Source organism: Eptesicus fuscus, chromosome 6 (assembly GCF_027574615.1).
Source record: "Eptesicus fuscus isolate TK198812 chromosome 6, DD_ASM_mEF_20220401, whole genome shotgun sequence".
NCBI classification, from domain to species: domain Eukaryota; kingdom Metazoa; phylum Chordata; class Mammalia; order Chiroptera; family Vespertilionidae; genus Eptesicus; species Eptesicus fuscus.
This window is the reverse complement of record NC_072478.1, coordinates 73,459,052-73,474,960: the sequence shown is the minus strand read 5'-3', so window position 1 is coordinate 73,474,960 and position 15,909 is coordinate 73,459,052. Positions and strand designations below refer to the sequence as shown.

Here is a 15,909-nt window from a genome sequence, read left to right as displayed (position 1 = left end):
TGAATTAGAATACCTATGTTCTGTTTTTATTTTAGAATTTAGAATTGTAAGTCAGTGATAGTGGATATACTATTTTAAAATTTCATGTAAGGTTTCAGTTTTATTGGGGACTTTTATGTACGTTATGAACCTAAACTTTTTAGGAACTTAGGATAATGTGGAGGTTTTTTCAAGCATAATTAGGCTTTCGAAGTCATTGAATTTTTTAATAAATTTGTATAAGGATTCTAATTTTTCAATTTGATTTTTTCTTTATAAAATGTACTTTCATTCTCACCCTGTTATGTGCCATTTATTGCCCAAGTACAAATTAACACTATTTATTGTAATAAAGATATGGATAACATGCAAAAGAGAGAGACGTGTTAAATGGCCTACATTAAAATTTTTTTACCCTAAATATTTATTTATTTTAGAATTCTCTTCCATTAACATGGATCATTGTTTTCAAGCTAGTGCATATTTTGCTTGTCTTATTAAAATTATCGTAATCAGCCCTAACCGGTTTGGCCCAGTGGATAGAGCATCGACCTGTAGACTGAAAGGTCCCAGGTTCGATTCCGGTCAAGAGCATGTACCTTGGTTGCAGGCACACCTGGGCTGATCGATGTTTCTAACTCTCTATTCCTCTCTGTAAAAAATCAATAAAATATATTTTTAAAAAATAAAATAAAATAAAATAAAATTATCGTAATCAGGGCAAGATGTTACAGTGCACATCTTTTGCCATTGCCTGGCTGCCTGCACCCGCCCTTTAGGGAGATGGGGATCATTAAGGAAACTTAACATTGAAAAAATATTATCTTGCTGAAAATAAACTCGTCATTGCTTGATCAGGACTCCAAATTTACAAATGATAAAGATTTTATAACTTCAAAAGACAGGAAAAGCATGATTTAGAGCAGGAGTTGGCAAAATATAGTCTGGCCAAATTCAGCCTACCGCATGTTTTTGTAAATGAAATTTTATTAAACAGCCATGTTTGTTTGTTTATGTGGTCTATGGCTGGCTGCTTTCATATGAGATTGTACGGTTTTCAAAACCTAAACACTTATTATCTGTACCTTTACAGAAAATGTTTGCAAACTCTGACTTGGAGAATCACTTTTGTGTGCATACCTATTTCTTATTTATTGATTTGAAAGAGAGAGAGAGAAACTATATGAGAAAGAAATGTGAATCTGTTGCCTTCCGAACATCTCCCGACCAGTAATTGAACCTGGAACCTGGGCATACACCCTGACAGGGAATTGAACTGGGGATCTTTTGGTGCACAAGACAGTGCTCAAATACCTGAGCCCCACTGACCAGGCCATACCTGTTTTTCACAAAGTAAATTATTCAAAGCTAAAGCAGATAATAGATTTGTTAAAAATAAAATTTTAAATAGCAAAAAATATTTAATAGTAAAATACCTTCCTTTCAGGCTTAGAAATTTTAAAATGTTCAGTGAGCTTTTCAAAGTTTGACCATGAAACCTTAAAACATACATAATTATATCTGATAGTGTATTGTTTTAAAGGAGAATGAGTGAAATTGGAGACAAACCAACCTGTCTATAATGTAAGGCAATTTATAATTTTATAAGTTTAATTATGCATGATTTCAAATCTTAAAACTCAGTTCCTTTAACTTATCAACCTAAATAGTTTAAATAAACTTAAATGTCACCAAATGACTTACTGATTTTTTTATTCTTGTCATTCCAACCCTCTGAATTACTGTGTTTTAGGTGAATAGTGGGGTTTGCCCACAGTAGATGCTTAAAGGAATACAGTTTCTAATTCTGCATGGCTTTGATAGTAGAGCATATTGGCTAGACTACCAAGACTGGTTTTGAGGGAAAGTAAGTTTTGGTTCTTTAATACAAAGCTTGATTGTCTTTTAAAATTCTCTCTCTGGAACTGAATTTTTCTGTGTATGTATTCCTTTTCTTGTTTCCTTTTTCTTTGGTTCCCGTCGGGCTCATTTCTTTGTCTTCCAGGCAGTAGCAGCAGCAGTAGTTCAGACTCCACATGTTCTGTCATAGAGAAACCTCTGGATAAGTTCTTGCCTAGTGAGTGGTAGCTCTTAAGTTCTCTAACAGAGCTTTGGCTTTTTCATAACCCGTGGGCTTCATTTGAGGAATGCTGCACTGCTCCCTGTCATGACTTAAAGAATACATGTTGGACTTCTCAGTAGAACAAAGCATGTGATGACCTCCCCCTTCATTGCTTCCAGTAACCTATAATTGTTAAAACATATACTTAAATTTATGCTTGAGACAATGGAAGAGAGATTCATGCTTTTGCAATTGAGATAATGTAAAGAGAGCTAGTAAGCTGTATAAAAGAATACTTCTTATGGTTCCTTTTCATGTTTCATTACAAATTTCTAATCCTTGTCAGTATAAGGGATATGTAGTAACAAATCCTGAATTTCTAAAACTCCAAATTATATTTGGAAATACAGTGCCCATTATAACATGTCTTACAGTTATAAAGGCTTTAGGCTTTTGTGTCCTAATCTTAGGGTAGCTTAAGAATGAAAGCACCCAAATAAATAAATAAAAAGTAAAATTTGAAGCAAGTGAAGATGAATTGAATAGTACTAGTATTTTATATCAAATGGCCATTTATCTCTATTTCTAAATTACCTGATTGATTTTAAGAAATTTTCTAATGTATGATTAGAGAAATCAGATCCACAAGAAATTGTTTATGCATTATCTGTTGACTTACTTCAAACCTAAAGACTTTTTCTTAAACCTTAATTAAATTGAAAAGTATTATGAATTTTATTTATATTTCATTTTCAGAAGAAGAGGGAATTGGTGCTTTCTTGTACTAGCTTTCAGCTTACTGTCTTTTAAAGCATTATCTATATACTTACCTTTAGAAACCAATAGCAAAAACATTTGATTATTGTTCTTATGCCTTGAGCTTTCTAGAGGAAGAATTCCAAGAATATTAGGAATTGTATTCTCTATTGACAATTCTTAAATTTTACCAAAAACAGTTAATTTCAGAGGATAACATAAAATACATGACATTGCTTTAGAAACCATATTAGAGGTATTATTTTGTATTATAACTCTGAAATACAAGAAAATATCTGAGTGGGAGGCATTTTCTGTTTTAAAATTTACCTTAATTATTAAAGACTAGTTATATGGAAGTCTGTTATGAAATGAGTTATAATTTGTTCAATTCAAGCAGTTTGTACACCTGGCACATAACATTAAGTTCTTTTTTTGTGATGTGGGTGTGCTGATGAAGTACAGAGATGGTTGTCCCAGCATGATTGCTGTGTGTAACTTGTATGTCCTTTCCCTTTAAAAAATATGAATGGCTTTTTTATTTAGGTGTTCTTTGCTTGAATCATCAATTGATTATTTACTTCTATAGAATCATTATTGTAATTATCCTTAACGAGCCACTAATAGATTGAATGCAAGTTTGTTATTATACAGGTGTACTTCACTTTATGTAATAAATGTTTTTGGTTTGTATGTTTCTTTTCCTGAAAAAAATTGCCCTTAAATCAAGTTGGAAAATCAAATGTATTGGGTGAGATCTTGCTTTTTACAAGGATTCTTCATTAAATCCTTTTGTTAATTAAATCATTATTGCAAATTGCTATAATCTAATTTGAGGTTGAGGTTTTGGGTTGGATTTTCTTAAAGGGAGGCACACCTGTAACAGTTCCTTACATTGGAAGAACATTGAATTGGGAAATTTTGAAAATGGACAGTGTGAATTTTGCTGCTTTTAACTTACTAAATTGGCTTAATTTTCTGTTTTGCTCTTTTAGAATACTTCTCAGGTCTTAACAGTTTCCCAATTCCATGTCTGCTGTTGTTATACCCACGTGGTGCTGAACTGTTATATTTGCAGGAGTTTGGGAGTCTGTGTGAGCTCTTGAGATTGAATTCAATTGTAATATTAGACGAAATTAATCTTCCTATTATCTTTGCTTAAATTAAATCTCTGATTGTATTGAATATGCTTTACTTTTTACATAAAACTGCTCTTTCAGTTTTGATAATGATTTGCTTTTTATACATTTTTCTTTGTTTTACATAAGAAATAATGTTTTTCTTTTTTTCCTCTTCATCTCTGTGCATATGCTTCCTGTCTACGATTTGCTTACTACTTCTTATTGAAAGATCAAGCAGGTTGGTGTGATTGATTTGCACTCCCCGTGGTACAATTATTTAAACTATAAAGAACTTTGTCATCTAACTATATTACATTTAAAAAATTTAATGATTTTTTTACAAGGTAAGTATCCACCTTTTGTATTTAAAAAGATCTGTAAACTTTAGCTTTACAAAAACTTCCATTTTTTCCTAAATTATTATTTTTTAATTTATTTCCGTTTTTATTGACTTAAATATTAGGAACATTTTTTTTATTTCCAAAAGATCTTTTTAGCAGAACAATTCAGAAGTATTAGATTGACAGTGACAGACACACAGGATGTGCTAGACCTAATTAACAGCAGAGACAAAAATAATGCATCACCAGATCTAGATGGCATAATCTTTTTTCCTAAAATTTTAAAAGACCCATTAAGCCAAATTTTGGAAATATAAATTATTTCACATTCAGGCAATTTTTTCTTTTTTTCTTTTTTTTTTTTTTAAGTGAGGAATCAGATGCTTGGTTACTTATGCCCATGGGTGTTCATATAGTGAAAATGAAATTAATTCAATTAATACTTCCCTGAGATTCTTCCCTTTAACTGTACCTTGCCAGTGTCCCCCTTCACAGTTTTGGCTAGAGCACATGGCACAGGGCAATTAAAACTATATTTATCTGAAAGTTTGTGCTGAATTCTATTATGCAGTATTAGAGCATTTTTTTGTTTGTTTGGTTGGTTTTGTTGAATGAAATTTTTAAAAATTAATGTAAAAGTGACTTTTAGTGATTTCATGTTTTCAAGTGCCTGGTTAGAAGAGTTGGCACATATCTACATTTAGCTTTAAATATTATTTGAAGAGAAATATAATGATTTATTGGAGTAATTCTGGCAATAATATATTATGAAATATTAGATTTTTGAAACTGAACCTCGCTGTATATACATGGTTATTTTTCTGAAAATGTTACAAGAGCACAGTAAGATCTTTGTTGCTAAAACATCAGTTTGAAAATATTACCTGAATGGTTTTGAATAACTAATGCAATTTAATTATAGTAGTAATTCATCAATAGGCATGTGCTTTTGTATTTCTAAATATAAAATCTTTTTATTCTATTGCCTCTTAATGGGCTTGGAAACTATATGGTGTGTTTTTGTGTGTGTGTGTGTGTGTGTGTGTGTGTTTTAACGTATTATTAATTGATTTCAGAGAGGAAGGGAGAAGGAGTGAGAGAAACATCAATGATGAGAGAGAATCATTGATCAGCTGCCTCCTGCACGCCCCCTACTGGGGATCAGCCTGCCGTTGACCGGAATCGTACCGGGACCCTTAGTCCACAGGCTGACGCTCTATCCACTGAACCAAACCTGCAAGGGCAGAATTTATATGTTTTTAACTGTTGACAATTAGAAGCCTGGAAGCCTAAAAAAATTAATGTACATATATTGACCAGATAATTTCCTTTATACTATTAATATCCATGTCTTCACACATACAGGGTTGTTGTTTTTTCCCCTTAACATATTTGCTGTTTTTTTTCTTTAAATATTTGAAATTCTGAGGTAGAAAGGAAGCTATAATTTATTATGCATGCCACTTACATTATACTTGAACTTACACTTTCCCCCTCAAATTTCTAAAAAATAGTATTACCAATGGGAAATTCTTTGGGAATAGGGATTAGATTACTTTTCTAAATTATCTTTTAATAGTGTTATTCAGAACATTCAATACAGGTGACTGTGCCAAAGAAGCCAATAGAATAAGGTCTACGTCCTGACTTTTGGAATGCAATGAATCACACCACACCAGAGCATGAATTTGGATCAGTGCTTTTATTTATTCTTTTATTTAACTTATTTGTTTCATGGCTTAAGTTTGCTTCAGATGTATATTTATTTAGAAATGAAGGATAATATATTTTAAATCTTTGGGTTTTTTACTATAATTTTATCCTAAAAAATTGAAGCCTGTGCATGATTCTTTGTCTCATGGTTTCCGAAAGAATATATTCAGATAATATATATCTCCATCATTTTTTCAGTTCTTTTTCCTTCTTAGCAGGGGGCGTTAGCTTTTGGGTGGAGACATTAACAATTCATAAAGTCTTCTGGTTTACACTCTTCTGTGGTCCTTTGGGAAGGAAGTTAAGAAATACAGAAAGCTCTCAGGAGAGCCTCAGACCAATTCTATGAAAAGTTTGATAATTTTTCTGAAGGAAAGTATGTTTCAAAGAAAGTATATTACCAGAAATGAATGATCTTTGATTCAGTTTCATAACCAGTTTAAAATGCTAGTTTTATTTTCTCTTTTTGATTTTGCATTTTAACTTCATGATTTTGAAATTCATTCAATAAACTTTTGTTGTTGTTGTTATTTTTCCATTGATTTTTAGAGACAGTGGAAGGGAGGGGGAGAGACAGAGAGATAAACATTGATGTGAAAGAGACACATCAATTGATTGCCTCCTGCATGGCCCCAACCAGGGCTGGGTGGAACCTGCAACTGAGGTATGTTCCCTTGGCAAATCAAACTGGGGACCCTTCAGTCCAAGAGCCAACACTCTATCCACTTTTATTGAATATTTACAACACTTAATTTAGCACTTTTATTCATATTATTATTTGTATATTAAGCACTCTACTTACTAGACATTATAATCAAAGTAATCGATTGGAAACTGTGTTTCCAGCTTGATTATTTTGTAATATTTCTACTTATAGTTAATACTTGTACTTAATGTGACAAATGTAGGGTCCTGTGTTTGATACAATGAGTTATTTTAGTTTTTCATTTAAAATATGACATCATGACAGCTCAGCAACTATAAAATGCCTGGTTAATTACTATGTAACTGTTATATAATTAGTATAGACTTTTTTCCTTTAAAAGCATACCATGAAAGAAAATACTTTCCAGTAATTTTATTAAACAAAATTTTATAAATGCTCTGAAGATATGTATTAAAAACTACTTGCTATAAGTTCTGACTGATACTTTTAATCTGTTCATTTTATACATATATGTGACTTTTAGTTATTCATTTATTTTAATAAATTATAGGGAAATACATTGGGAAGCCACTTTATTTTGTACCTGGTTATCAGAAAAAAGTAACTAAATAATCATACTGCTTTTTCCACCTATATGTTATCTTGGGACACACAGGTCTGTGTTTTTTGTTTGTTTGCTTTGGCTTTCCTATTAATCTTTCTTTTATTTTCCTGCTCATGTTTTGCTCCTCTTTTACTTACTTTTGTCCTAATCATTGCACAATAGGAAAACAGCTTGAATTTAGCAATTAGTTTAAAAGTTCTAAGAACATAAAATAAATTATTCATTTGATTTACTTAAAATGTTAATATTATATTTTATATTACTGAGGAATGTACCTTTTATAAAAATGAAGAGAATCTACTAGTATACTGTTCTGAAACGTTGACTCTAAAGTGATTGTTGTAATTGAATGACTCAAACAGGTAAAAAGAAAGTTTCCCCTGATAAAATGGTTGAAATGCAAGCAAAAATTGATGAAGAGAGAAAAGCACTTGAAACAAAGCTTGACATGGAAGAAGAAGAAAGAAACAAGGCTAGGGCTGAATTAGAGAAACGGGAAAAGGATCTTCTTAAGGCCCAGTGAGTGTTACTGAATTGATGTAGATTTGTGTTTTAAATTTCTGGTATTTTTCTGAGGACTAATGTATAAGGAAGAAAATTGAATAATAATTAGAAACTTGATTTTTATCTCCAGAGTAGCTATTTTTGGATAGAAGGTTTCATTGTGTGTGTTGTATTTCTGAAAATTATATGTTTTGATTATTTCCTCTCTCTGTGGGAGGAAAAAATTTTAAGTGAATTTGAATTAGTTGTAGATCAACTCATACAGTAATGAATTATCCAGTGGTATAATTCGATAGAGATGTTGTATAACCATATTCCTATTTTGAAATTTTGTATCCAAACTCATTAAATTTTGGTAATTGATATTGGTACAATAGTAGATAATCGGAGTATTCTCATTTTAATCAACAGACAAGAGCATCAGTCTTTGCTAGAGAAATTATCTGCACTGGAGAAGAAGGTAATTGTTGGTGGTGTTGACTTATTGGCGAAAGCTGAGGAACAAGAGAAACTTCTTGAAGAATCTAATATGGAACTGGAAGAAAGGAGGAAAAGAGCAGAGCAACTTCGCAGAGAATTGGAGGAAAAAGAGGTATCTTTTTGGTTCTGGTTGACACTTTTTTTCTAGTGAAAAGCTAAATATAATTTTAATAACATTGTAAAGCAGCTCTGTGGGTTGCTTTGAAGATGGCTGCTAAACATATTATTTGTTAAATAAAATTGTGATTTAAAGAATAAATTATTAAGTTTATCAATTTTTCTCATAGCAAGAACGCTTGGATATTGAAGAAAAATATACCAGTTTGCAAGAGGAAGCACAGGGAAAGACCAAAAAATTAAAGAAAGTTTGGACTATGCTGATGGCTGCAAAGTCAGAGGTTGGTCTCTTAGAAATTACCTACTAATGTAGTTCCGAATTTAAAAAAATAATTTTTTTGATTAAGTATGATTATGAATCTGAAAGGAAGCATGGGTGCTTACAATTTTAAAGAAATAAAAATGTCTCCTTGATGTGCAGTTTTTAATTTTAGCTCTTAAATTAAATTTCTAACCTTAACTAATAATGTGAAAAAGACATTGTGAGGCCCTGGCCGATGTGGCTCGGTTGGAGCATCATCCTGTATATCAAAAGGTGGTGGGTTCGATTCCCCACCAGGGTGCGTACAAGAGACAACTGGTTGATGTTCCTCTCTCGCGTCGATGTTTTTCTCTCTTTCTCTCTCTCTAAAATAAAATAAATAAAACAAGACATTGTTAGTGTCATTCTGTCCATTGTTTTAGGAAAGAACTGGGTAAGCTTTTACAGGGTTTCTATGTCAGATTGAACTATTTTGTATTTAAAATCTTGTTTGTCCTTAATATTTTCTTTTTTTTTTTCTTTTTTTTTTTTTTTTAGGGAGGTGGGGCTGGGGAAGAGAGAAAGGGAGAGAGAAAGGAACTGTCCTTAATATTTTCATTGATTTTCTCATAGATGGCTGATCTCCAACAAGAACATCAGAGGGAAATTGAAGGCCTATTGGAGAACATTCGACAACTTAGCCGGGAGCTTCGGCTTCAGATGCTTGTTATTGATAACTTTATACCTCAGGATTATCAGGTCAGAGGGGAGTTCTCTGACCTAGACATTAGGTCACTTGGCTGGGGTTAAGAAATAAGGAAATATAATTTGTCACTTAATTGGTGGTAAATAGTACATTTCAGTTGTTAACAATAAAATTTTCTTGAACTAATGCCGTAACATTTCACTTTAGCTGTTAACTTTTCTTAGTACATAATTCTCTGTTTGAGTAAGTATCTAAATAAGAATTTCTCAGCCCTTTAGAGAAATCCAGATTCATTTATAGAAGGTCCTTAAATAACATTTTTTCGGTTATCGTCGTTATATCATTGATGAGGGAAAAAAATTGATTCCCAACCAGGGCTACTGTCTGTATGGAGTTGGCATGTTTACCTCATGTTTGTGTGGGTTTTCTCTGGGTCTTCAGGTTTTCTCCCACATCCCAAAGATGTGCACATGAAGTGAATGGCATGTCTACGTTGCCCCAGTCCGAGTGAGTGTATGTGTGTGTGATGTGCCCTGTGATGGAAGGGTGTCCTATGCAGGGCTGGTTTCTACCTTGTGCTCTCAGCTGCTTGGACAAGCTCCAACATCCCGTGAATATTTTTCCCTGAACTGGATAAGCCAATTGGAAAATAATTATCTTAATCTTTCATATATATATATATCACATTTATTTCAGTGTTTAATATTAGTAGTTTTGGGTCTTTATATAGACGTTTGGTGATGTTTTTGTGACCAGAAATATAGACACTTAACTCTTGTTTATATCAATTAGCTTAAGATAAAATTGGTTTTATTATACATCATTTCCCTTAACATCCAGCTTCCAAGAACCGAACAAAACCTTAATGAGGACTTAATGTAATTGCAATCAGAATCAAGATATAGCTGCTGTTTATTCATTCAATGTCCTTTGTCCTATGAATAGAATAAGCAGAACTCCTGTTGGAACTTTTTCTCCCTGCTTATGGATGCTAATTCTGTGTGTGTGTGTGTGTGTGTGTGTGTGTGTGTGTCGTGTGGGTGCGGGTAAAATATACATAACATGAAATGTACCATTTTTAAGTATTTTTAAGAGTACAATTCACTGACATTAAGTATATTCATAATGTTGTACAACCATCATTTTCCATTTCCAGACAGATGCTAATCCTTAATACTAATATAATTTAAGAATCTCAGCCTCTATTTTTCTTTACTCAAAATATTCATCTTTCTAGTACATTTTAGTAAATTTTAACATTGATTTTTTTAAAAATTTACTTTGAATCTCTCAACAGCTGTAAGCAGTTTGTCTAAAAACAAGCTGTATATTTTTTCCTTTGAACATCAGGTGTATAGAATTACCTTTGGTTCTTGGTGCACTCTCCTTATTGGCCCTGGAAGGCCTCCCTTGATTTAATTGGTTATTTTGTAGTGAACTCATCACCCCAGACAAAAGCTAGGACCATTATAGTAACCTGCTTCCAACCAAATGGTTCCCTCTCCCTCTTCCATCCCTTTGCCTCTTCCAACTCAAGGTAACTTTCATTCTGAATCATTTTCTTCATTTCCTTGCTTTTTATTTTTATATAGTTTAATTGCATCTACATATATTTCTTAAAAGCATATATTTTAAAATTTATAAAAAGTGTATCATGCAGTACATAATTGAGACAAAATTTCCCCCATAATTTATTAAGATTTTAGTTTCATGAATATTTTTCAGTATTTTAAATGTTATTAAATATTAAAAGTAGACTATCTTTGACTCTTAAAAGGAAATGATTGAAAACTATGTCCACTGGAATGAAGACATAGGAGAATGGCAGCTAGTGAGTATTACCTTCATCTTTTCATGGAATACTTGTGGAGTACTACCTGCAGACTAGGAATTTTGCTGGCTCCAATGGGGGGAGAGTTGGTCCATAGGATGAATCAGATGAGAATCCAGTAGGATGGAGATGTTTTTCTAATTAACTATATTATAATACACAGAATATTCAGTGGAAATGGATGGGCAGGGCTACATAGTACTAAATGACTTCCAGGTCCCTTTCTGTTCCAGCATTCAAATCATGTTTCATGAGTGTAACATCCGTATGTTTAACAATAATTTGCTAATTCACAATATTAATTGCTAATGAAAACAATTCTCCTGTCTCTTTTTTCCCCCCCAAGAAATGTGTTGCCTACACAGGAAATAACATGAGGAAGCAAACTCCAATTCCTGATAAAAAAGAGAAAGATGTAAGAGTTCTTTTTTTAAAAATTACAGTGTAAAATATTTATAGGGCTATGGGTCACTAAATTATGTGATCAACATGAAATCAATCAGCTGTGCTAAAAAAAAGTAGGTTGATCTTTTGGGAATAGAGACTTGGATGGGGCGATTATTAGGACAGTTCGGCTCACCTGCAGTTATGATGGCAGGCTGAGTTCCACCTCCAAAGAGTGGCATAGAATCTTCTTTTCACCACCTCTCTGGGTCATGGGGATGTGTTTAGCGACTAGGATGTCCTTTTCAAAGCTAATCTTAGTCTTAGGTCCACAAGAGGAGATACCGGCTTTAGGGAAAGCAGCAACAGTTCTGCTTTCCTGCTAAGGCGTTTATGGTGTGTCAGGGCTCACTCACCAACCCTTGCTGAATGCATTTGAGATAAATGGAGTTAAGGAAGGTATCTGTAGATATTTGTTTCAACTTGTGTTCTGTGGCTTTTTTCTAGAGTTTATTCAGTGTTTTAAATCTTTCCCCAAATCTGATTTGTCTGGTGTTGGTTTCCTTTACTTAGCCCTTCGAAGTGGACCTTTCCCATGTATATCTTGCCTATACTGAGGAGAGCCTGCGGCAGTCCTTGATGAAGTTGGAGAGGCCCCGGACTTCAAAGGGGAAAGCAAGGCCAAAGACAGGGAGGAGGTAAGACTGTCTTAGAATCCCACGAAATCAAGGCAGTGAGATGCTAATTAGATTTATTTAAAGGAAATTTAGTTAAGATGATAAATATTTTGGCTGATACATTTAAATATCACAATTCTTGCCCTGGCCTGCATTGCTAAGTGGTTAGAGTGTCCATCCAGGCACTGAAGGGTCTCAAGTTCTATTCCTGGTCAAGGGCTCATACCTTGGTTGCACGTTCAATCCCCAGCCCCGGTTGGGCTGCGTGCAGGAGACACCCTGTCAATGTGTCTCTCTCTCCTCTCTCTTTGTCTCTCCCCTCCTCCCCTCCTCCCTTGCACTCTCTGAAAATCAATGGGAAGAATATCCTCTGGTGAAGATTGTTGACACACACACAGAAATGTTCTTATGTAGTTATGATTTGAGTAAATAAAATCTTGCTGAAGAATTAAGGTCTTCCAACGTCTTTAGCTGTACGTATTGAGTAATAGATTTTATTTTTAATGTATTTTGTTCTCTCCGAGTCATCTACTATCTTAATTCCTTAATTCTTACACTAATTCTTCTAGTGAGATGCTAATTAATTTGCCTGGTTAGACTCTTAAGTATTACATTCAGCTGATTTGTTTTTCTATAATAAACATTGTCCCAAGAACCTTGATGTCCTCAGCCACCAGTTAAAGAAAACGTCTCTGACCATCTTTTCTTCTCCTTTGGGGGCTGGTTTGACTGTTGAGTAGCCTGTATGTACCACCACATAAGCCCAGGGAACCAGGACGTGAGAGCCCAGAGCTTATTGTTCTCCCTCTGCCCTCCATCAAGTGCTGTTGAGCTTATTTAAACTGATTGTAAGACTTTGGGGCTCCTGAAATGAGAGGGAATAATAAGCTTATTCCCCCCCTGCTTTGAGCACTTGGATTTTTGAGTTACATGTAAGGTGAGGTTGTATGGGTTTAATATTTTTTTGTTGCATGATCTCGTAGACATGACCTAATATTTATAAATTTGGGATAGTTGAACTCAAGGAGGAGGAATCAGTACCATATTAAAAGTGCACACATTTTTCATTCTTTAGCACTTATGTGGTAGGGGTTAGAAACTCTATCTGCCAGCAGAAGCCATGCATTAATAAATGAGGCATAGCAGTTCAAAGAAACATGAATCTCTTTAGACCTTTCACTTTTCCACTTTTAATAGAGATATGTTCCTCTTAACTTGGAAGTTAGTAAGAAAACTAACAATGCAAGTGTGATGATAAATGGTAAGACAGTTGGCTTCAGTGTAGGTGAAAAATAGGCAGCAGTGGGGGCGGGGACAAAATGGAGAGTCGTCCGTCTGAAATGAGTGGCTGCTACCTTGCTCCTAGTTAGTTTTGGGACTAAAGGGCCCATTGTTTCCATTTCCTCTTGTTTCAAAGAAGAAGCCAGAAATCAAATTATTTAAATGAGATCTCTCCGTTTTCAGTCACTTTTTAAGAATTGATGTGGACCTAAAGCAAACAAATAATTTAATGTTATTTGGATATAGTTTTCAGAATAGTCATTTAAAAATATGTACCTTTTGGTTAAACAAACAAAACAAACATGTGAGCCAACATTAGATTAGCCAAACCCACCATATCTGTGCACCAGAATTAGCCTGCTGTATTATGAAAACAATAGATAGCCTTAAACACAGACAGATATACACATTAAATGATTTATTGATATTACATTACATGATAATGTTCAATGTATGTTTCTCATTAGAAATGCATAGTTCAATATGCTAAGCAAAATTGCAATAAACATGGTACATTAATGTAGCATTTACATCAGTCCCTACATGTGCATCTGTACTGTATTGCCTCAGATGATGTGGTCTTTGAATAAACCCGCACCTTTAGCCTACCCCGGAAGAGATCATCAGCAGTTAAATCTGGCAAGCATGCAGCCCACTGAGCCTGGCTGGGTGGTCTAGTCCAGTTTTGGAAATTATCATCCACTCAGTTTCTCACCACCCGGGTGGAGGGTGGAGTGCCATGATCTTGCACCTATTCTTGGTGACCTTTCCCTAGCCTGGAAAAGTGGGCATGAATTGATCTCTTAACATGGTCAAACATGTCAAACCTTGGCCTGGTTCTAGACTCTATGGCCCCCTTGTTTTATCTTCTACATAATGTAAAGTGTTTGCATTTCAGACTTTTAGGAAAGTCTTCATGTTTTCTTTTTCTCTTCTCCAAACAGAAAGCGTTCTGCAAAGCCTGAAACTGTAATTGACTCTTTACTTCAGTAAATGTTACAGATTTAAAGTCTCAATAAAAAGTAGTGATATCCATGCCTGGACAAAATATTTAATTAAACACTGAAGACTTTTGTGTAATTTCAAGTAATGAAAGCTGTAAGTCATGGAGTAAGACTGGAACTAGTAATCTGTCTAATAATTTTTAGTCTGTATATGTCAGTATAACATTGAAATTGCACAACTGGTAATTGTTCAAATAGTCATATTACTCTTCATTTTATACTATGCAGGGAAGTTGGGGGAGCAGCTCCTACTGTAGAGAGTTGCTGTTCAGATGTATTCATAAATCTGCTAGTAATTTGCTCAACTACTGTATATTTACCTAACTGGATATTCGAAATAGAATAAAATGTAGGTCCTGTCTTGCACATAGACAGCAGTTCTAATTGTCCTATGTTTTGCTGTTATATATGAATGTATGGACTGCATATCTAAGAAATGGTTCAATCCTAACGCCCGCCCGGCCTGTTTAAGTATGTTCTCATTTTTGTGTTATCTTTATTGTATCTTAAGTATTAGATGACCTCTAGAATGACAGTCAATCTTTAGAAGTACACATTTAAAAAACGAAAGTTGAAAATATGTTTCAACTGTACCTCTCTTGACTATTTTTGCCATTTAGAGTTCAAATCAAATATACTTTTGTTCTGATTTCATGTTCTCATAAAACATTGAATATGTACCTAATTATAAAGGAGTCACCGTTGCAGAAAATTAAGCTAAATACTGGTCACTAGTCTTTGCTGTATGTGTATATTTTTAAAAATTCATTTTGAAGTGTGATTAATGGATGCTTTCCTTTGAGTTCTAAATTGTGATGAAAATTGAGTCTCCATTTCCCAGAAAGTACAACTAAAGCAAGAAAAATAGCTCTTAATCCTTTGCCATTAAAACATTTTGGTTTGTTTTTTTCTTTATAGTTTATTAAAAGAAAATATTCTTCCCTGAATTTCTTCCATTGACAAATCCAGTTAGACCATCTTCCTCTAAAAATAAAAATAATATTTATTTTATAGTAAAATAACTTGTAATAGATAGAATTGTGTTTTCCTTGTTGGCTGCTTACAAAATTTTTGTTTTTATTTTTTTAATGTCATGTTACACCTACACCACTTAATATATCTTTTGTGAATTTTAAAATAAATTAGTATTAAGTTAACATTAGTTTAAGAAGTTTGGTTAAATGGTTTATAACTACAAAGCCATGTATAGAGTGGGGTTGAGTAAGGTGGTGTACTTGTGAGGTGGTAGTCAAAATGTGTTCACAAATTTAAAGTGATTCCGGAGGTGTGTCTGAATGTCCTGTGTGTGGTGCATATTTTCTAGGTAATAAGAATTGCATTGAACTGGTAGCGTTTTCTTTGTAGTATGTAAGATAGAAGTTTATAACTTTATTCTGTGAGGCAACTGTTTACGTACTGTGAAGACTTGAGGTGAATATGT

At 33.6% G+C, this 15,909-nt stretch overlaps 1 protein-coding gene across 1 annotated transcript in view; it reads left to right on the top strand.

Moving 5' to 3' along the window:
- KIF3A (kinesin family member 3A) overlaps positions 1–15,437 on the top strand; it is a 45,661-nt gene extending 30,224 nt beyond the window's left edge. The window contains exons 10-17 of the mRNA XM_028148652.2: positions 7,606–7,762; positions 8,159–8,339; positions 8,515–8,625; positions 9,219–9,344; positions 11,069–11,122; positions 11,469–11,537; positions 12,080–12,204; positions 14,409–15,437. Coding sequence (XP_028004453.1) covers positions 7,606–7,762; positions 8,159–8,339; positions 8,515–8,625; positions 9,219–9,344; positions 11,069–11,122; positions 11,469–11,537; positions 12,080–12,204; positions 14,409–14,457 — 872 coding nt within the window. The 3' untranslated portion in view covers positions 14,458–15,437. The remainder of the gene's footprint in view (positions 1–7,605; positions 7,763–8,158; positions 8,340–8,514; positions 8,626–9,218; positions 9,345–11,068; positions 11,123–11,468; positions 11,538–12,079; positions 12,205–14,408) is intronic.
- The last annotated feature ends 472 nt before the right edge of the window (positions 15,438–15,909 follow it).